At 43.0% G+C, this 23,319-nt stretch overlaps 1 protein-coding gene across 1 annotated transcript in view; it reads left to right on the forward strand.

The window, feature by feature from the left end:
* LOC126251848 (aminopeptidase N-like) overlaps positions 1 to 23,319 on the forward strand; it is a 255,465-nt gene that overhangs the window by 208,003 nt on the left and 24,143 nt on the right. Inside the window, exons 14-16 of the mRNA XM_049952527.1 lie at positions 3,849 to 4,016; positions 13,975 to 14,121; positions 22,921 to 23,002. Of these exons, the coding sequence (XP_049808484.1) occupies positions 3,849 to 4,016; positions 13,975 to 14,121; positions 22,921 to 23,002 (397 nt within the window). The remainder of the gene's footprint in view (positions 1 to 3,848; positions 4,017 to 13,974; positions 14,122 to 22,920; positions 23,003 to 23,319) is intronic.

Below are 23,319 nucleotides of genomic sequence, written 5' to 3' on the forward strand. Positions count from 1 at the left end.
ATTTTCTTTTCCATTCTTCTGTATATTATTCTTGTAAGCAGCTTCGATGCATGAGCTGTTAAGCTGATTGTGCGATAATTCTCGCACTTGTCAGCTCTTGCCGTCTTCGGAATTGTGTGGATGATGCTTTTCCGATAGTCAGATGGTATGTCGCCAGACTCATATATTCTACACACCAACGTGAATAGTCGTTTTGTTGCCACTTCCCCCAATGATTTTAGAAATTCTGATGAAATGTTATCGATCCCTTCTGCCTTATTTGACCGTAAGTCCTCCAAAGCTCTTTTAAATTCCGATTCTAATACTGGATCCCCTATCTCTTCTAAATCGACTCCAGTTTCTTCTTCTATCACATCAGACAAATATTCACCCTCATAGAGGCTTTCAATGTATTCTTTCCACCTATCGGCTCTCTCCTCTGCATTTAACAGTGGAATTCCCGTTGCACTCTTAATGTTACCACCGTTGCTTTTAATGTCACCAAAGGTTGTTTTGACTTTCCTGTATGCTGAGTCTGTCCTTCCGACAATCATATCTTTTTCGATGTCTTCACTTTTTGCCTGCAGCCATTTCGTCTTAGCTTCCCTGCACTTCCTATTGATTTCATTCCTCAGCTACTTGTATTTCTGTATTCCTGATTTTCCCGGAACATGTTTGTACTTCCTCCTTTCATCAATCAACTGAAATATTTCTTCTGTTACCCATGGTTTCTTCGCAGCTACCTTCTTTTTACCAATGTTTTCCTTCCCAACTTCTGTGATGGCCCTTTTTAGAGATGTCCATTCCTCTTCAACTGTACTGCCTACTGCGCTATTCCTTATTGCTGTATCTATAGCGTTAGAGAACTTCAAACGTATCTCGTCATTCCTTAGTACTTCCGTATCCCACTTCTTTGCGTATTGATTCTTCCTGACTAATGTCTTGAACTTCAGCCTACTCTTCATCACTGCTATATTGTGATCTGAGTCTATATCTGCTCCTGGGTATGCCTTACAATCCAGTATCTGATTTCGGAATCTCTGTCTGACCATGATGTAATCTAATTGAAATCTTCCCGTATCTCCCGGCCTTTTCCAAGTATACCTCCTCCTCTTGTGATTCTTGAACAGGGTATTCGCTATTACTAGCTGAAACGTGTTACAGAACTCAATTAGTCTTTCTCCTCTTTCATTCCTCGTTCCAAGCCCATATTCTCCTGTAACCTTTTCTTCTACTCCTTCCCTTACAACAGCATTCCAGTCGCCCATGACTATTAGATTTTCGTCCCCCTTTACATACTGCATTACCCTTTCAATATCCTCATACACTTTCTCTATCTGTTCATCTTCAGCTTGCGACGTCGGCATGTATACCTGAACTATCGTTGTCGGTGTTGGTCTGCTGTCGATTCTGATTAGAACAACCCGGTCACTGAACTGTTCACAGTAACACACTCTCTGCCCTACCTTCCTATTCATAACGAATCCTACACCTGTTATAACATTTTCTGCTGCTGTTGATATTACCCGATACTCATCTGACCAGAAATCCTTGTCTTCCTTCCACTTCACTTCACTGACCCCTACTATATCTAGATTGAGCCTTTGCATTTCCCTTTTCAGATTTTCTAGTTTCCCTACCACGTTCAAGCTTCTGACATTCCACGCCCCGACTCGTAGAACGTTATCCTTTCGTTTATTATTCAATCTTTTTCTCATGGTAACCTCCCCCTTGGCAGTCCCCTCCCGGAGATCCGAATGGGGGACTATTCCGGAATCTTTTGCAAATGGAGAGATCATCATGACACTTCTTCAATTACAGGCCACATGTCCTGTGGATACGCGTTACGTGTCTTTAATACAGTGGTTTCCATTGCCTTCTGCATCCTCATGTCGTTGATCATTGCTGATTCTTCCGCCTTTAGGGGCAATTTCCCACCCCTAGGACAAGGGAGTGTCCTGAACCTCTATCCGCTCCTCCGCCCTCTTTGACAAAGCCGTTGGCAGAATGAGGCTGACGTCTTATGCCGGAAGTCTTCGGCCGCGAATGCTGGCAGGGATCGAACCCGGGACCGAAGACGTTTTGATTATGAATCAAAGACGCTACCCCTAGACCACGGGTCCAGTCCCACGAACTAACGATATAAATCGGTTGGGTTTCACTAGCAACTCACAAACCATTCGCGGAGGAATGTAATTTAGAGCAACTAAGGGAACGACGGAAAACAGATAAAAATGACTATCATAAATATTTGATAACAACGCCCGTCACCGGAGTCGCGTGATTGATTTACGATCACACGTTCGATATGTATCGTTTGGACCCAGTGACTTCGATAGGCAATCATTCTTGGAAATTACCCTGCAAACCTCCAACACTGCAAATTATTAACCTCTAACCTCCATCACTGCTGACTACTCACTCCCAACTTCCATCACTGCTGGCTGTTCACTTCCAACTTCCATCATTGCTGACTGTTAACTTCCAACTGCTAGTCCGATCAGCCACAGAGTCTCTTACAGCGCTGTCAGAGTTATCAATGCAGTGCGCTGCATAGCGCTGCCAACATACAAACACTTAAACAGCCTACTTACAAGCCTTACATTACTGGCATCCGACGTCACCCGACCTAACTGTATGTGATTACTTCTCGTGGGGGTCTATAGAAGACTCTGTTAATGTGCTTCCGTTACCAACAACAATGAATTAACTGAGACATCGCGTAACAGCAACTGTGGAAGCTATAACTCAAGACATGCTCGCTGTAGTGTGGGAACAACTTGAATACCGCGTTGTCATATGCCGTGCATCTCAATGGGGGCATATTAAACACTTATGTAAAAGTATGAAAAAATCTTTTTGAGCTTCCCGTTCACCAAGAAACAAAATTCATTGTATTTATTTCTTAGTTTCAGATATATAGACGTGCTAAATCTGATGATTCTTTTTGATACACCCTGTATTTTATCAGTCATAAAAAGTTACAGTTATGTTTTTTTTTTCACAGGTGGAGTAAAAAGATGTTTTCCATGAAAATTTCTTGTAACGTTGTTGCTATTGTATTATTTTTTCATAACCATAAAGACTAAGTTATCTGTGCACCGTTCAATCTTTCGACCAACTTTGTTGTATGGGAGCGAAAGCTGGGTGGATTCAGGTTACCTTATCAATAAGGTTGAGGTTACGGATATGAAAGTAGCTAGGATGATTGCAGGTACTCGTAGATGGGAACAATGGCAGGAGGGTGTCCACAATGAGGAAATCAAAGAAAATCTGGGAACGAACTCTATAGATGTAGCAGTCAGGGCGAACAGGCTTAGGTGGTGGCGTCATGTTACACGCATGGGAGAAGCAAGTTTACGCAAGAGACTCATGGGTTCAGCAGTAGAGGGTAGGAGGAGTCGGGGTAGACCAAGGAGAACGTACCTGGATTCGGTTAAGAATGATTTTGTAGTAATAGGCACCAATGTTAGCACTGAATAGGGGATCATGGAGGAATTTCATAAGGGGGACTATGCTCCAGACTGAACGCTGAGAGGCCTAATCAGTCTTAAATGATGATGATGATGAACGATTATCAAGAATTTCTTTTGGAAAGTGCTCCACCACATTATAGACTAAAAACAGAGGTGTATAACAGATTTTCAGATTTTATACTAACATCTAAAATTATCAGTATCTGGCAATATTGAAACAAGGTGAGATGACCTTGAGTCGTCTGGTTTCGTGACGTGTATATTTTCTTGTGGAATGCGATTAGTCGAAGGTGTGAGTGGGCTCCCGTAAATACTCTTTTAAGTTGACAAGTGTAGTCGCTCTGCGTGTGTTTGTGTGTGTGTTTTCAAGTGGTGGTGAAATCTCCTTCGCAGCGTCGCTGAGTCGTACATGAGCGTCGTGTTCATGTGGGGCCCCCTGAAGCTGTGGGAGTTCGGCCTGGAACGGTGGCTGCGGTTCCCGGCGTCCCGCCGGCAGAGCGAGCGCACCTTTCTGCTGAAGGAGCTGGCCGGAGGACCCACCACCCAGGACAAGATGCTCAGGTCAGCAGCAGCGGCAGCGGCAGCGGCAGCGGCAGCGGCGCTCTCCACCCTCTGTCCTCGCGTGCTCGAATGACGAGCACGTGGATTTCTGCATTGTTCTCCACTACTGGATGTTTCTCCACTACTGGATGTTTCTCCATTACTGCATGTTTATTGATGCATAGGACTTCCTGATTATTATATTATCTAGCTCGCTACACATTCTTTAGATATGTGGTCCCGTTTCAGGTCATATAGTTGGTCACTAACTAACAGCTTACAGACAAGTGAACTTACGAGTTACTACAGTAACGGATATCTGGCCTCGTTATGATCGGGAAGTGCTGTTGAAACCGGTCACCTTACACAAGCTGGTCGGAAACAGTTCGAAAAGCTTGTAAGGATGTTACAGGATGGTTTGTGCTGAGAAATAATTGTTAAGAAAAAATATTTCTACGTTGCGTCGTTTCCGAATTAAGTAGCATTGAAATTCAAGCGACCCGCCAGAGACGGTGTCACCAAAGGTGTTCATCTACATCTACATCTACATTTACACTCCGCAAGCCACCCAACGGTGTGTGGCGGAGGGCACTTGACGTGCCACTGTAGTTACCTCCCTTTCCTGTTCCACTCGCGTATGGTTCGCGGGATGAACGACTGCCGGAAAGCCTCCATGCGCGCTCGAATCTTTCTAATTTTGCATTCGTGATCTCCTCGGGAGGTATAAGTAGGGGGAAGCAATATATTCGATACCTCATCCAGAAACTCACCCTCTCGAAACCTGGACAGCAAGCTACACCGCGATGCAGAGCGCCTCTCTTGAAGAGTCTGCCACTTGAGTTTGCTAAACATCTCCGTAACGCTATCACGCTTACCAAATAACCCTGTGACGAAACGAGCCGCTCTTCTTTGAATCTTCTCTATCTCCTCTGTCAACCCGACCTGATACGGATCCCAATACTCAAGTATAGGCCGAACGAGTGTTTTGTAAGCCACCTCCTTTGTTGATGGACTACATTTTCTAAGGACTCTCCCAATGAATCTCAACGTGGCACCCACCTTACCAACAACTAATTTTATGTGATCATTCCACTTCAAATCGTTCCGTACGCATACTCCCAGATATTTTACAGAAGTAAGTGCTACCAGTGTTTGTTCCGCTATCGTATAATCATACAATAAAGGATCCTTCTTTATTTGATTTCCTAAAACCGAACAAAAATTGGACACGAGACGGTAGTAAGATTCGAATCCAACCCAAAGAGTGAACAGTCTCCTGTGCTATTGTCTGCGCTATGAGGAAAACTGAAACTAATGTTGTATCTGGCACGCAACTGCCTCATTGGCTAACTTCAATGCCAATTAACTCGGAAATGGCGCAATGTATCGAATTCGTTTCCGAACAATTATGTTTCAGCACAACCTTACTTGCAACACTTTTACAAGCTTATCAAACTGTTCCTGACCATCCTGTATAAGGAGCAGTCAAATGAAAGCGAGGTAGATGGAAAAAGTAAGTAAACTGTTTATTATTTCAAAAGTAATCGCCATAACTGTTGAGACATTTATCCCACAGTGAGACAAGGCGGTCAATGCCTTCATGGAAAAATATTTGCAGCTACCTACTGAACTTTGACTGTACCCAGGTGTGTAGTTCTTCGTCCGAAGCAAATCGACGACCACGAATGCCCTTCTTCAGGGCCCCAAAAACATGTAAATCGCATGGGGAGATATAGGGGCTGTATGGAGGATACGTATGGGCTTCCCAGAGAAGTTTCTGCAGCCTATTCGCTACATGTGGGCGGGTCCACATGTTCTCAAGGCTGTCTTTACTATGCTGCAGAAGTTTCTCTTGGAAACCCTTACGAATCCCCCATACAACCCTGACCTCTCCCTTTGCAATCTCCATATTTTTCAAGCACTGAAGAAAGACACTGATTTGCTTCAGACGACGTGGTGCACGCGTGAGTGAAATCAGGGTTCCGTAGACAACCGCAAACTTGTTTCCATAAAGGCACTGATCATCTTGTCTCACAAAGCGATAAACGTATTAACTGTTATGGCGATTACTTTTCAAATAATAAACAATTTACTTACTTTTTCATCTTCTATTTTTCATTTGACTGTCTCTTATACAAGACAGTGTAGTGATTTAGACATTATAATAACAAAGCGTTTTAGTCGTAACTGAGATAGAGAGCTCCAGCATTTAGTCACGTAAAATTACCTCAAATTTATTTATGCTATCAATTTACATGATCTTTTCCCTAGGTGCCTACAACAGAACGTGTGACAATGCCACTACATTTATAGATTTCTTTCCTTTTTGTGCGATAATAATGATAACGTGAAATATAAGAAAACAATGGGAAATAAAAAGTTAAAATAAGTAAAATAAAAGATATTGAAAAATAGAAAATACACTAAATGTTAGTCGTATAGTTATGCCTTGGATACAATGTATACAGGCCTTCATCAAGCCTTCCTTTCTTCCAGAAGTGGTAGTCCTGCAAGTTTCGCAGAAGAACTTCTGTGAAGTTTGGAAGGTAGGAGACGAGGTACTGGCAGAAGTTAAACTGTGAGAACGGGACTCGAGTCTTAAAAATTTCCTTCTGGAAGCCTTCATCAGTTCTCAAGTGAATTTCTAACTTAAGAAATCCACTTTCTCGCCTGGCCTTGGTATCGTCATCGACACTAGCTGGTTGGGATTCCTATTCCCTAAATGAAAACCGGTGGATTTTTCAGACTTAGTGAAATATTCGCTTCCCATAAACTGTGTGTGGTTCAGCGTTATGATACACGAAAATTATGAAGTACCCAAAACTTATTGCGTACCATCTGCATCTCTCCACATTAACAATATAGTAATTCCAATTACATACACTTGATATAAGACATAAAAGGAACATGGGAACATGAGTTAATTATATTTGTTAAATTTCTAACATAACAGCAATTTCATTTAATGAACTCTGAAAATATAACTAACGCAATATGAGAACGTCTTGGCGCTTCAACTGTCTGCAGTCTTTAGACGCTCAATGATAGCAACACCATGTGGGATTTTTGGTTGGCAGTGTTATTTATAGCTGCCCAGGAACCAGGGTTTCTTAATGCACAGCGCTGAAATAAACCAAATAAAGAACACCTTTGGTGACACGGTCTCTGGCGGATCGTTTGAATTCCAATGCTACTTAACTCGGAAACGACGCAACGTATAAATATTTTTTCTTACAATCTTACGGTTTTAGGAAAGTCTCGTCATCTACATTTTCATCTACATCTATGTGATAACTCTGCTACTCACAATACAGTACCTGGCATAGGGTTCAATGAATCATACCAGTATACCATACCAACGCTACGTCACCTAAGACCAGGATGCATGGGAAGGTAAGACAAATATTTAAAAATCGAGTTTGTGAAAGCAAAGCATGAATCCATGCCAACATAGCCTCGGTGATAACCTGGTAGCAATGAAAAGCAGACTGAAATTCGGAAAAACAGAGAAAAATAAGTATATGAAGAGGTGAGAAACTTAAAATTTAGGACCGAATCGGACAAAGAGAAAATTCTCCAAGCCAAGTAATTTATAGATAGTAGTTCAGTGGACGATGAATGGCAGAATTGTTTACATAGGAATGAAGCTGACAGGAAGTACAGACATGTGAAATTAGAATGAATGAGAAAGAGAAAGAGAGAGAGAGAGAGAGAGAGAGAGAGAGAGAGAGAGAGAGAGAGACAGAGAGAGAGATTTCAAAGAAACTGATATGATGATTCCTTGGAAAATCAACACGCACACTGAAAAATTAAACGTCAATTCGGAGAAGCAGAGTGTAAAGTTGTTGAACTACGAGATCTGCGTCGAAGGACTGTACAATATAGAAGCGAGATTTAATAAGGAGAAGCATTTGCATGCAGAAGAAATAGAAGAACTATTACTGTGACTGGAGTTTGACAGTGTTCTAAATTAACAGAGCTCAGTATACTCAGGAGGAGTCTATTGCTATAGTTTTAGAGCTAGTGAAATCTGTTAGGAAGCCTATAGGAATTAGGAGATTATGAGAGCTGTCAATGAAACAGGTGCTTAAAATCAGATTTTCAGAAAGGTATCTCTTATTACCGAGGAAAGCAATAAATATCAATCAGTCTAATACTGCTGACGAAAATAGCATTTAATAAAACAAGAAAACTGAACAGGTACTGCAAGAAGGCAAGTTTGGTTTCAGAGCTGCTATTCTGATTTCGATTTTACTAATGGAAAGGAGAACAAAGTGTTAGTTGGATAACAGACAAATCTGTGACAACTTAAAAGTAGTAAGATATCCGCATCCTGAGATGGGTACAAAATAAATAGACAGGCTTGTAATCTAAAGGTCCACAAAAACCAGATGAGGGCAATAAAAGTGGACTAGAACGGTTACATAGAGGAAGAAGTACGTGAGGCTGTCTTCTAGCTTACCACTACTGTCGTTGAAACTATACGTCGAAGGAGGATTGAGAGAAAAAGAGTAAAAAATTAAAAAATTAAACACGAAGACAGGGGTTCTACAGGGGCTCTAAGGATGGCAGATGGCATTGCACTTCTGGTGAAATGAAGGAAGATTTAGGAGACATGTTAAATGAAGTATAGAGAATACTTAGTCCAGAATATGACCTGAAGCTAAGCAAAACCAACATGAATCTGATAAAGAGTCGTGTAAAGGAGAATAATGACACGATTAGCTCCACACAGCTGTAGGGTGTCGAAGGGGTTGTCTGCCCGCAGAAATCGATGAAAGGCTGTCTCTATACAGGAACATTTGTAAAATGCTCAACAAAGGTAAGCGGGTGGCATTGAGGGTGTCGCCGAACTGGATGGTCTTAGGGTGACCCTTTGTCGTTTTATTCAAGCACGTGTCATTGTTACACACATCTATAAACGTCACACGAGGTCGCAAAACAGAGCTGAAAAAGCGTAAAAACCGTTTGGAGTTTCGGATCACGTTCAAATTTCGTCATGCGGTTTTGAACGGTGGTTTCACCCTGTATATCAGAGCGAATAAGAAGTCGCACTATACTTCAATGGTGCTGCAACTCCATTTGGGGTGTAGGCAGTGTCAAAGGTTGCCAAGAAAGTCGTTCTGTGGCACACCGCACTGCAAACTTTCGTTTACAAAACGCGAAATGTATGTAAATGAAAGCCCCAGAGGGAGAGGTGGTTTAAATGCCACCTCTCGAGACCTTTTCGTGCTGATTTTGAGCGGCGGTGCGTCTGAAATATTTTCCTCTGCTACCCACAAGAAAACTGCTTGATTTCAACATTGGTCGTCGCGGTTCTGACTTCCATGGTAGATGGGTCAAGAGAAGAGATGAGTTAAAGTTTGAGGAAGGGGGGGGGGGATAACTTTTTCTTCATGTGACAGGTCTAAGGTGTGGTTGGGCAGAGTTGTGGTGAAATTTAGTGCCAATGTGACCTCATTAACTCACGTTACGCCTCCGATGGACTTCTGAGACACTACAGAGGAAGGCGTAGGCACTTTTGAGCCGAATTTCACACTTCTGCGTCGCAGTGGGGGGAAAATGACGCAGTTTCGAAAAGTGATCATTTAGTTCTTTTGCGCAGTGTAATTCGAGGTTAATGGTTCATAGAAACTATTTGGAGATTTTTATGTTTCACAGATTGATGTGTGATGCAAGAACAATAAACTTTTTTCTCTAATGTTACTACCGGATGGTTTTAATTAAACTGACGATGTTCCAAGTGCTGCAGTGCGGACTGTATTTATTTATTTATTTATTTATTTACTGTTCCGTGGGACCACATTAAGGAGAAGTCTCCATGGTCATGGAACGAGTCAATACATGAAATTATAACTCGGTAGTGGAAACAGATAAAAGGAAATGTAAGAAACATATTCAGGCGACAATTCGTAAGTTTAAATAAAGAAAGTCAACAATGTAACACATTAATTTGCTTAATTTTTCAACTCTTCCAGGAGCTCCTCGACAGAATAGAAGGAGTGAACCATGTGGAAACTCTTCAGTTTAGACTTAAAAGTGTTTGGGCTACTGCTAAGATTTTTGAGTTCTTGTGGTAGCTTATTGAAAATGGATGCAGCAGAATACTGCACTCCTTTCTGCACAAGAGTCAAGGAAGTGCATTCCACATGCAGATTTGATTTCTGCCTAGTATTAACTGAGTGAAAGCTGCTAACTCTTGGGAATAAGCTAATATTGCTAACAACAAACGACATTAAAGAAAATATATACTGTGAGGGCAATGTCAGAATTCCCAGACTATTAGATAGGGGTCGACAAGAGGTTCTCGAACTTAAGCCACACATAGCTCGAACAGCCCGTTTTTGAGCCAAAAATACCCTTTTTGAATCGGAAGAATTACCCCAAAAAATAATACGATATGACATAAGCGTATGAAAATATGCGAAGTAGACTACTTTTCGTGTTGAACTGTCACTTATTTCGGATACTGTTCTAATGGGAAATAAAGCAGCATTTAGTTTCTGAACAAGATCCTGGACATGGGCTTTCCACAACAGCTTACTATCTATCCGAACATTGCGGGATACTCAAACATCGTAGGTGTGTTCATTAACTGGTGCACTCGCGGAGTATGCTGAAAAAAATGATAGTTCCACTTTCTGCCAGCAGGTGAAAATATGGCGCTGTGAGCAGTTCAGAATATGGTGCACGAAAAGAGAAGGAACGACCAAACACATTATAACGGCCGTTCTGGAACGTTTGTTAAGATGAAGTCACAAGTTACAACGCCCATGAAATGTACTCACAGCTGCGAATATAAACAACCATCAGCTGTGTAATGGATTGACGGCAATGAAAATCTGTGTCGGACCAGGACTCGAAACCCTGGTTTCCTGCTTATGGCGAGCGCTCGACTTACCGTTAGGCTGTCGGAGCACGCCCTATGGTCCGACCTAAACTTCCATATGTCGCCAACCATGTGTATATAGCCTGTACTCGTACATTCGTTATGGATATTCCCGTACAGGGCAGACATTTTAATTGAAAGTCCCTTACTTGGTGTCGGCGAATAAATACGATATTTCAGTGCTTGTGTTGTTCAGAGTTACGATGCAATGTTTCTTGTAACAGGCACTGCGGTGACTGCAGCCGTTATGAAAATGGTTCAAATGGCTCTGAGCACTATGGGACTCAACATCTTAGGTCATAAGTCCCCTAGAACTTAGAACTACTTAAACCTAACTAACCTAAGGACATCACACACACCCATGCCCGAGGCAGGATTCGAACCTGCGACCGTAGCAGTCCCGCGGTTCCGGACTGCAGCGCCAGAACCGCTAGACCACCGCGGCCGGCACCGTTATGAAATAGACGAAATGTATTCGCAGTTGCGAATATGAACAATCATCAACAGCATAGTGAAATGACGACGGTGAAAATCTGCGACGGACTGGGACTCGAACCAAAATTTCCCGTTCATCACAAGCGGTCACCTTACCTTCAAGTAATGAATGCATGTCCGAAGTAACATTGCATCGTAATTCTCAATAAAACAGGCATTGCAATATTGTATTTATTTGCCGACACCGGGCAAGTTACTTTCGATTAAAATGTCATTTCTGTACGGGAATATACATAATGAATGCACGAGTGCAAGCTGTAGACACATGGCTAAAGACATATGGAAGTTTGGATGTGGCCGTGGGGGCTGCTCGGATAGCCCAATGGTAAGGCGTCGGCTTCCGAAAAACGAAAAATCCGGGTTCGAGCCCTGGTATGGCACAAATTTTCACTGTAGTCATTCCATTATATAGATGATGCTAGTTCATATTCGCAACTGCAAATGTTTCATGTATTTCACAACGGCTGTAGTCGCCGAAGTACCTGTTCCTTCGGCCATGGACGCTTGTCTGAAGAACGTTGCATCGTAATTCTTAACAACACAGCCACTGTACTATGGCATGTGTTCAGTGTGGTCTCTTTGCCTAGCAACATGCTGCATCTCTAACACGGCATCGTCGACGGTTGCTCACAACATGTCCAGTGAAATCAGAGCGATAAGTCGTCGTACGCTGTTCTTCACATCAGGAAGAGACCGCTTGCATTCCTGGGACACGGTCTTTTAGATGGTTCCACAACGAGAAGACACATGGATTTCGGTAGGCGTACCTGGAAGGCCACAAGTCTTGAAATTGCCTAGAGATGATTCAGTCGTTACCGAAAGTTTCTTCAATCAAGTCTTTCGCCCGGCAAGCGACGTGTGGGGTCGCCTCATCTTCTACGAAAATAGTGGTGTCGTCACAGTTGCGTTCTTGCAAAGCCAGAGTCACACGTTGCACAAAGAAGTACTTGTAACGTGCAGATGTCACTATTCACATAACAGACCCACGAGGAGTCGTCTTCTCGAAGAAAAACGGACCGAGAGTGGAGAAACTTGTGAAGCCGCATCACACAGTCATATAGTCTTAGTGCAGTGGATGTTCCTGCGCGACATGTGGCGGAGTAGATCCCCACATACTACAGTTCTGAGCATTCACGGCACTGAGCGGAATAAAATGTGCCACGTCCATAAAAGGAATATTCCCCTGCCATACGTTATTCATTTTCATGCGCGCGAAAATAACAAAGTGACGGCAGTGTAGCCTATCTTTGGGTACACTTGACAAACATTCTAAATCTCCTAGGGATACCAGTAAAAAACGCGCTGCAAAGTCTTTTGAACTATTTACAGGGGAGAGACAATTCCCATGACACATCTTGAGGACAGGCTGTAGAATTTGGGGATGTGTGGCATGGTCGGTAATAGCTACAGGAACTTCAACTACTGGGACGGGAATAGGCCTCTTTCACTATCGCACCTCTAATTCACCCGTTTCTTTCAACTCCTCGATCATATTCTGTAGCAAATTTATTGACTTGAGGCCTCTTCGCAGTTGTTTATGTCGGCGATATTCCCTCAATGAAACGCTGCTATTGCTGCCATTCCGATAAAACAACTCTAGCAGCAGTGCACGGTCTTCCTTCTCAACAGCCATTGCGTTTCGTACGGAAAACTTGACCCTTCTTAACCCTGTGCACGAACAGCCACTTCACTAAAGAATCAACACTCGTCGCCAAGCAACAAACAGCATATTGACGTCAAAACAGGAAAGATTTCACTTTCGCACTGTTTAGAGCGCCATATTTAGATCTGGAGGCAGAAAGTGGAACTAATATTTTTTTCAGCATACACCGCGAGTGCACCTACTAATGAACATACCTACGATGAAACTTCCTGGCAGATTAAAACTGTGTGCCGGACCGAGACTCGAACTCGGGACTTTTGCCTTTCGCGGACAAGTGCTCTACCATCTGAGTTACCCAAGCACGACTCACACCCTGTCTTCACAGCTTCGCAGAAGAGCTTCTGTAAAGTTTGGAAGGTAGGAGACAAGGTACTGGCAGAAGTAAAGCTGTGAGGACGGGGCGTGTGTCGTGCTTGGGTAGCTCAGATGGTAGAGCACTTGCCCGCGAAAGGCAAAGGTCCCGAGTTCGAGTCTCGGTCCGGCACACAGTTTTAATCTGCCAGGAAATTTCATATCAGAGCACACTCCGCTGCAGAGTGAAAATCTCAGCCGGCCGGAGTGGCGGTGCGGTTCTAGGCGCTACAGTCTGGAGCCGAGCGACCGCTACGGTCGCAGGTTCGAATCCTGCCTCGGGCATGGATGTGTGTGATGTCCTTAGGTTAGTTAGGTTTAATTAGTTCTAAGTTCTAGGGGACTGATGACCTCAGAAGTTAAGTCGCGTAGTGCTCAGAGCCATTTGAACCATTTTTTTTGAAAATCTCATTTTGGATACCTACGATGTTTCAGCGTCCTGCGATGTATACAGCCTGCACAGCAGCACTGGAAACACCGCCAGTTTAATAATAGCCACCCTGCCTTTTCTGTTACAATAGTTAGACACTTCATTTGCCCCTTCGCTCCCCCTCTCTCACAGTCTGTGTCCCGCTGTGCAGGCTGCTGAATGTGAGCCTGCTGGAGGACACTGGCAACTTCACCGAGTCGGACATCCGGCTGCTGCTGCTACACATTGGCAGCAGTCAGCGGGGCAGCGAGGCGCTGCTGCACTTCCTCTCGGACAACTGGGACGCCGTCAAGAAGCGGTACGTACACCAAACACTGTCTGCGCACCACACCCAGCCCACCCTACAGTCCAAGTTTTCTTACGATGCAAGCGGCACCTGTTATGGGTTGTCCTTTACGACACAGTACTCTCACAGGTATGCACTGTTTGTGCAGTGACACCTCATTCTTCACGAAAACTGCGTGAGTATAGGTATCAGTCTGCACCTAATAGAAGAAACACCACTACGTTTATTATTTTCGTTAACGGTTAACGTTATGGACTTTACTGTTTACTGTTGCATCCTACATCTACATCCATACTCCGCAAGCACCTGACGGTGTGTGGCGGAGGGTACCTTGAGTACCTCTATCGGTTCTCCCTTCTATTCCAGTCTCGTATTGTTCGTGGAAAGAAGGATTGTCGGTATGCCTCTGTGTGGGCTCTAATCTCTCTGATTTTATCCTCATGGTCTCTTCGCGAGATATACGTAGGAGGAAGCAATATACTGCTTGACTCCTCGGTGAAGGTATGTTCTCGAAACTTCAACAAAAGCCCGTACCGAGCTACTGAGCGTCTCTATTGCAGAGTCTTCCACTGGAGTTTATCTATCATTTCCGTAACGCTTTCGCGCTTACTAAAAGATCCTGTAACGAAGCGCGCTGCTCTCCGTTGGATCTTCTCTATCTCTTCTATCAACTCTATCTGGTACGAATCCCACACTGGTGAGCAATATTCAAACAGTGGGCGAACAAGTGTATTGTAACCTACTTCCTTTGTTTTCGGATTCTTCCAATGAATCTCAGTCTGGCATCTGCTTTACCGACGATCAACTTTATATGATCATTCCATTTTAAATCACTCCTAATGCCTACTCCCAGATAATTTATGGAATTAACCGCTTCCAGTTTCTGACCTGCTATATTGTAGCTAAATGATAAGGGATCTTTCTTTCTATGTATTCGCAGCACATTACACTTGTCTACATTGAGATTCAATTGCCATTCCCTGCACCATGCGTCAATTCGCTGCAGATCCTCCTGCACTTCAGTGCAATTTTCCATTGTTACAACCACTCGATATACCACAGCATCATCCGCAAAAAGCCTCAGTGAACCTCTGATGTCATCCAGAAGGTCATTTATGTATATTGTGAATAGCAACGGTCCTACGACACTCCCCTACGGCACACCTGCAATCACTCTTCTTCGGAACACTTCTCTCCATTGAGAATGACATGCTGCGTTCTGTTATCTAGGATCTCTTCAATCCAGTCACACAATTGGTCTGATAGTCCATATGCACTTACTTTGTTCATTAAACGACTGTGGGGAACTGTATCTAACGCCTTGCGGAAGTCAAGAAACACGGCATCTACCTGGGAATTCGTGTCTATGGCCCTCTGAGTCTTGTCTTCCTTCTGGACGAACTGAGCTAGCAGCACTAATTTCAGATCTGAAGATAATCTGTTCATCATATCACTGGTGCCCACTCCAGCATTAGACTTGTTCTCTGACGCTAGATTTACCACAGACCGCCACCTATCGAGATTTACAGAGGGTACAAACCTCTGACCACGTTCTGTGATGAGGCGTGGATGTCCAACATCTTCTCGCATACTCGTCGTTTTATCGTCAGTTTACACAGGAACTCACGACAGCAGCACACAAACAGCCGACCAGCTTCTTCGTTCCCGAGATGCTCGTTCACAGTCGACGGGTCACAACAATTTGCCCTTTATCACAGTCGCTTATATGAATGTATTTCCCCATTTGCGGCCTCCATCGTGGCTGGAATGGTTCCCATTTGTCTCTGCTCCGCTTATATACACTACTGGCCATTAAAATTGCTACACCACGAAGATGACGTGCTACAGACGCGAAATTTAACCGACAGGAAGAAGATGCTGTGATATTGAAACGATTAGCTTTTCAGAGCATTCACATAAGTTTGGCGCCGGTGGCGACACTTACAACGTGCTGACATGAGGAAGTTTCCAACCGATTTCTCATACACAAACAGCAGTTGACCGGCGTTACCCGGTGAAACGTTGTTGTGATGCCTCGTGTAAGGAGGAGAAATGCGTACCATCACGTTTCCGACTTTGATAAAGGTCGGATTGTAGCCTATCGCGATTGCGGTTTATCGTATTGCGACATTGCTGCTCGCGTTGGTCGATATCCAAAGACTGTTAGCAGAATATGAAATCGGTGGGTTTATGAGTGTAATACGGAACGCCGTCCTGGAGCCCAACGGCCTCGTATCACTAGCAGTCGAGATGACAGGCATCTTATCCACATGGCTGTAACGGATCGTGCAGCCACGTCTCGATCCCTGAGTCAACAGAAGGGGACGTTTGCAAGACAACAACCATCTGCACGAACAGTTCGAAGACGTTTGCAGCAGCATGGACTATGAGCTCGGAGACCATGGCTGCGGTTACCCTTGAAGCTGCATCACAGGCAGGAGCGCCTGCGATGGTGTACTCAACGACGAACCTGGGTGCACGAATGGCAAAACGTCATTTTTTCGGATGAATCCAGGTTCTGTTTACAGCACCATGATGGTCGCATCCGTGTTTGGCGACATTGCGGTGAACCCACGTTGGAAGCGTGTATGGTATGGGGTGCCATTGGTTACACGTCTCGATCACCTCTTGTTCGCATTGACGCCAATTTGAACAATGGACGTTACATTTCAGATGTATTACGAATCGTGGCTCTACCCTTCATTCGATCCCTGCGGAACCCTACATTTCAGCAGGATAATGCACGACCGCACGTTGCAGGTCCTGTACGGGCCTTTCTGGATACAGAAAATGTTCGACTGCTGCCCTGGCCAGAACATTCTCCAGATCTCTCACCAATTGAAAACGTCTGGTCAATGGTGGCCGAGCAACTGGCTCGTCACAATACGCCTGTCACTACTCTTGATGAACTGTGGTATCGTGTTGAAGCTGCATGGGCAGCTGTACCTGTACACCCCATCCAAGCTCTGTTTGACTCAATGCCCAGGAGTATGAAGGCCGTTATTACGGCCAGAGGTGGTTGTTCTGAGTACTGATTTCTCAGGATCTATGCACCCAAATTGCGTGAAAATGTAATCACATGTCAGTTCTAGTATAATATATTTGTGCAATGAATATCCGTTTATCATGTGTATTTCTTCTTGGTATAGCAATTTTAATGACCAGTAGTGTACTTTCTTCATCGCGCCACGTGCAAACAATCCCACCAGGTGGCATTCGGTCTCGCAGTCGACACTTGCCATAATATAAACGTAGGCTTCGGCGGCCATTGTCACAGTCAATAAAATTTTTCTGGGTTAGTGAATGCATTGGCAGTATGTAAAAAGTATGTCCGACTATGGCGACACACCAAGTCGGCGATTGCAGAACACCAGGATGAGTGCGGCAAACAGTGTAATTTTGTTGAAGCTCGCGTACTGACGAAACAACCTCTTACTTTCAGGGGGAAGATTAGAGAGGCAATAGAAATAGCCAAGTGATCCTCCAAAATGAACAGAGAACCCATAACAGCGTTACAGGACAACTGCTCACGTGAAGCAATATACACAGGCGCGCCGGATGACCGCAGCGGCCGCAGGTTTCCTGGAGTACTGGCGCGCCTCAGCCGGCGCTAGAAAGCAGGAAATCAACACCCCGTCACTACTGTCGCCTGGTTTTTCTATTCTCCAATTTCCACCAATCACAAGCAGTAATGCAAACACCAATCAAAACGTCGTGTTTCCACCAATGAAAAGAAATAATAAAAACACCAGTAGAGAACTTCTCATATCCCTCCCCTTCATCCTTAATAGCCAATCAGAATTAGATAACAGCCACGTCTGCAGAAAGAAATAAAGTTTTCTCATTCAGAAGAAAAAAAAATATCCTGAAGAAGGTCACTTGCAACAGTGACCGAAACGTCCATAGTTTTACATATTGACAAAGCGCTCACAAGTCCCAAAATATTTTGTTGACAGTGGTCGTAATGTTTTGGTCCCTCAATGCATTTACTCTGTAATAATAATAATGTCGTGTGACTAGGGTCTCCCGTCAGGTAGACCGTTCGCCGGGTGCAAGTCTTTCGATTTGACGCCACTTCGGCGACTTGCGCGTCGATGGGGATGAAATAGTGTTGATTAGGACAACACAACTCCCAGTCCCTGAGCGGAGAAAATCTCCGACCCAGCAGGGGAATCGAACCCGGGCCCTTAGGATTGACGTTCTGTCGCGCTGACCAGTCAGCTACCAGGAACCGACATTTATTCTGTTATATTGTACGTCGGCGCCCCCGTGTATCTATTAGGTTGGTGCATAAATTCGTAGCCTTTTTTCATCAGCTTGATAAACAAAATACAGACTTTAGTCATCGATAATATATCACCCTTCAGTATTCACAACACCCTGCCAATGCTGGGGTAACTTCTCGATTCCCCGACTGTAGAAATCACATAGTTTTGATGCGAAGAACTTGTCATGTTCGGAGCGCATTTTCATACGGAATGGAAGTTCCTTGAAGGTTGTTCGACAGAAAGCGCAAAAAGTGAAAATCTGAGAGTGCAATACCAAGTGAAGAAGGTGGGCGCTGAATGACTTCCCAAGATGACTCCTGTTTACTGCTTTTTGTCACTCTGGCAGAATGCGGGTGAGGGCTGTCGTCGAATAGTATCACTTCACGCAGCCATCCTGGTCATTGTTTTAGGATTATGTCTGCAACACATCCTAGTTGTTGACAATAAATATCATCAATGATGGCCACACCTCGGGGAAGCAATTCGTAGTATTCCACACCGTCGCTGTTCCAGCAGATGCGAAACATTATTCTTTGTGGATACCGGCAGGTCCTTGTGCAGGGAATTGCTCCTTTGGTTTGGCCCAACCATTCTTATCCTTTCCTTATGTTTGCGTAAACGCTCAATTTCTCATCACCAGTAACGATACAGAATAGAAATGATCGGTATTGTTCACGAGCCAATTGGCGACGAGCAACTAGAGATACACATAGAGCCTCAGCTGATTTTTGTAACTGTGGCTTAGAGCTTGCGATACCCATAGACCCGATTTTTGAACCTTTCCCCATTGCTTGAAAATGTCGCAAGATCATGGAGTGATCACAGTTCGTCACATTTGCCACTTCTCGAGAACAATGAGGTGAATCGTTGTGGATTAATGGGTTTAAACGATCTTCATCAAACCCCGAAGGTTTTGCTGAAGGTGGAGAGTCACTAACGTCAGAACTACACTTCTTAAAACTAGACAACCATTTTCTTGCCGTGCTCCGTCCAATGCCATTATACACGAAGCAAATGTTTCTGGGTGCCTCCTTTGGTATCACCCCTCTCTTTAACTCAAACAGAAGAATATATCGGAAATGTTTCGGTTTCTCCACTTGGCACTCTATTTTCTAGCGTCCACAGCTCCACTCACTATCTCCAAATGTCAAAATTACAATATGTAAACACAAACAGCAACAGTGAACTACAAATGAAAAATCACAATCCTTTAACAAGCCCATAATAACCGGAATATCAAAATGCAAAACAAAAGTGCCATGAACTTGCGCACTAACCTAATAATTTGTATCTGGGCGTACCATTTATCAAACATGGCTTATGAGAAGACGTTTTGTGGTAGGCGCCTCGTTTACATCCTTCACACTAAACAATTTTAATGCTAGGAAGAGCTGCTGACACAATCTATGGAGAGTGACATGGCATATTTCTCAGAAATACAGTTTCAATGTCGCTGTTACAAAATGGTAGTTGACGTGAGAGTTTTTTTTGGAGGGATTTAACTGATTTACTGATGCAGTGACAGTAAATTTGCTGATGATGCTGTAATCCTATGAATTTCGCAAAATAACTTATTTTTCGTTTACACTGTCGTATTCAAGTGTTGGTCGTACGTCTCATGTGGTTTGTTACTACGCTTCTGTCCGTATCCTTCAGCCCTGCTTCAGTACCTCGACCAATTAATTTTGATAGTGTGATACAAAACTCCGAGAGACAGCTCCAAAAAGACCATTCACTAAATGTCTGCGACGGTGAATTTCAATACTTTTTGAAAACCTGTGAATGAAGCGGCCACTTGATTAAAATGGTACGGTGTCAGAGATCGTTGTAACTGTCCTGGAAACCAGCTTGAGCGGAAAGAGTTGTCTGTCATTTCAACCGAAACGGTTTCATGGTAGTTGTTCACGTTCACAGCCATGTTATTACAATTTATTTGCCTTATCGCTCTGCCCTAAAACGTCTGTATTATGAACATATCAGAAAAGAACGTCAGCTGTTGTGTGCTGTTGTCTTAAGCTCTCTGTAAAGTGACTGAAGGAAGGTGAAACCACGACTATGCAAGAAGGTGTTGGACATTCACGCCGCATCTCAGAAGATGGAGGTCAGAAGTTTGCACACACTGTAAAGCTGGATAAGTGGTGGTCTGTCGTAGATCTGACGACAAAGTGCATTTCTGATGCTGCATAAGGCACCAGTGAAGTGGTGACCAGATTATCTTCAGGTCTAACATTCGTGCTGCACGCTCAATTTGTCCAGAACGATAAGGGTGCAACAAACAAAAGCGAACGTTTACTGTTGCATCCTGACTCTTTTGCAATGCACTAATGTTTGATCTGAAGACGATCTGATCATCATAGCGAAACTGTTAACGAAAATCATAAACATAGCGGTGATACAAAAGGTGTTTCTTCCATTATGATCATACTGACACTTACCCTCACGCAGTTTTCGTGAAGCTCACAAAAAATTTGCGTTTGTTCATGAGCACAGAGATGCCATCTGTTATCCATATGTGATGCGCATAACCAAACACAAGTAAAATTAAAAAAAAAGAATAAATAAACGAAATGGAAAACAAATAAAAAACGATGTTTGATCAAAAAAGTTCTTCTCGGTGGTGTTCGTATTTTTTTTTATCACACCGTGCACTTCCTTCAGTTTATCAGACTGTAGTGTTGTAAGTCTACCTTTTTAGTTACTTCCCAAGTTGTTCAGTGAAAGGCACATCCAATGTTACAGTTTGTAGTCAAAAGACAATCATTTGGCACTTAACACACAGCACTAACCCCTAAAAACCCGCGATCAGAATTCAATAGTTTAATTGTATCGCTTCTTACAATATTTTCAGTATAATGGAAGTGAAATGTGAAGAGGGTAACATGTTCATTCTGACAACGACGGGAACACTTGTTCAACACATCGCTGGAGGAATCTGGAACACTACGTAGCACGTAGGAAAGTTTTGTAATCCTTGGTCGCGACATTATTTCACTCTGCGTCAGTATTGCCCAGCTGCCAAGTCAGAACATTGGTGTTAGTTTGTAACAGAATACGTGGTACAGAGAATAAAACATTGTGTCTGTTAAAATCAATTAACGTAACATTCCGGCTCGACACTTTTTTGTTTTCGTGTATCAGATATCTTAACTCGTTTCGGCTGTTATCACTGATCTATGGTATGTATTCGCTCGCAGAAATTTGGCCATACACTGTGTATAGATGTCATTTTAAATGTGATTTTGGTGATGGCTTAACCAAAAACGCGTTAAGATTGGCATATGATAGTAGAAAGCTATTTGTTAATAAGTGCTATTGTGGTCGCTGACTTGTAGTACAATTTCATGCCGTAAACTTATATTATGATTTTGTATTCTTCAGTGCAAAATTACAATCGAAGTATTGCTTCGGCTCTCGCAGTTCTTTCCACAGCATTTGACTTTTTGGTTTGCAAAGTTTAGTGAATATGGAGACTAAGAACTTAAAATGAATATCGAATGGTCCTACGTAATCCACAACAACTAGATTCTAATTTTTAATTCTAATAGACTGACATATAATGCCGCATACAACATTACCGGATTCGCAAACTGGGACTCCAACAGAAAGTATGAGTACTCTTTTTATGCAAATGTACTGATTTGTCTGTGGAATTTCTCGCAAAATGCCTTTTACAGACTTTTGCTCAGGTAATTATTTGAACGTAAAAAATTAAATGTGAAATATTATGCCCTAGCGTTCTGCTAAGTACGAGAGAAATGGTACTTAGCAAACGGTTAATCAATTTTTTTTTCTGCAGTTAACTGTTCAAGCATCAATAGCACGTATTACAAAAAGCGTTCGTAGCTCGTGTTCTTTGAATTAGCGTTGCTCACTCTCGGTCCCGGGGCCCGGGTTCGATTCCCGGATAGGTTGGGTTTTTGCTCCTCTCGGGATTCGGTATCCGTGTTCACTTCATCGCCATAAACGCACAAGTCGAGGAAGTGGCATCAAATAAAAAAAAATTGCTCAAGACTGCCGAACCACCCGGAACGGGTCTTTATGTAATGTGCACATTTGATTTCACTTCGATACGAAAACTAGAGCGAATATTCCGCCAAAATAATATGCTGGTACTCTGATATCGTTTCTCGGCTAAAATAATAATGGTGTTACTCTTTCCCACATATTAAAACACAAAACAGAGCTTCAAAAGATTTATATTTCATTTCAACATTAGTGGAAGTAATTGAATGGTGGTTGGCTCCTAGACAAATACTGACCAACGGCGTCAATAAATATTCGTATGAATTTGTGATTAATGAACATGAAATCGGAACGACGAAACATTTTGCAAATTTATCCATGTATATTTAACGATGTTAATTCTAATCAGAGCAAATGACCTGTAACTTTTTAGGAGATGCACTGATGTACATTTTTCCAGCATGTTAAGTTTCTTCGTAATAATAAGTGAATGACTGACGTTATTATGAATCAAATGTTCCTTGTAATGATAAAAATGATAACTATTTCGGTATGATCAAGTTCTGAACTTTCTTTACAGATGTGAAGGAAATCCAGCTTTGTGGGAATACCTTATTTCAGCTACCGTTGACGGCTTCAAAACACAAGAAGGTCTTGACCTGGTAAGTACTCAGTGATCCTTGTTTCCAACAGAACTTGGATGGATGTGCGTTAGCTGGAATAACAGGAATAGCAAAGCAACCAGCACAGTGAACAGTGAATTTGACAAATGGTTACAGTTCTGCTTCTTGGGCCTATAGTTAATTCACTCATCATTCAAAATAGTATGGAATATAATACTGTAGATGACTTCTAGACCCAGACTCAGTTATCCTTCGTAGAACTTAAGGAATCAGTCATTATTTCTTATATTTTACGTCCTTACTGGTCAAATTTAAGTTTTCTACGAGGCTTGAGAGAAAAGTAATGCCTCGACCTT

This window comes from Schistocerca nitens, chromosome 1 (genome assembly GCF_023898315.1).
Source record: "Schistocerca nitens isolate TAMUIC-IGC-003100 chromosome 1, iqSchNite1.1, whole genome shotgun sequence".
Lineage (NCBI taxonomy): Eukaryota > Metazoa > Arthropoda > Insecta > Orthoptera > Acrididae > Schistocerca > Schistocerca nitens.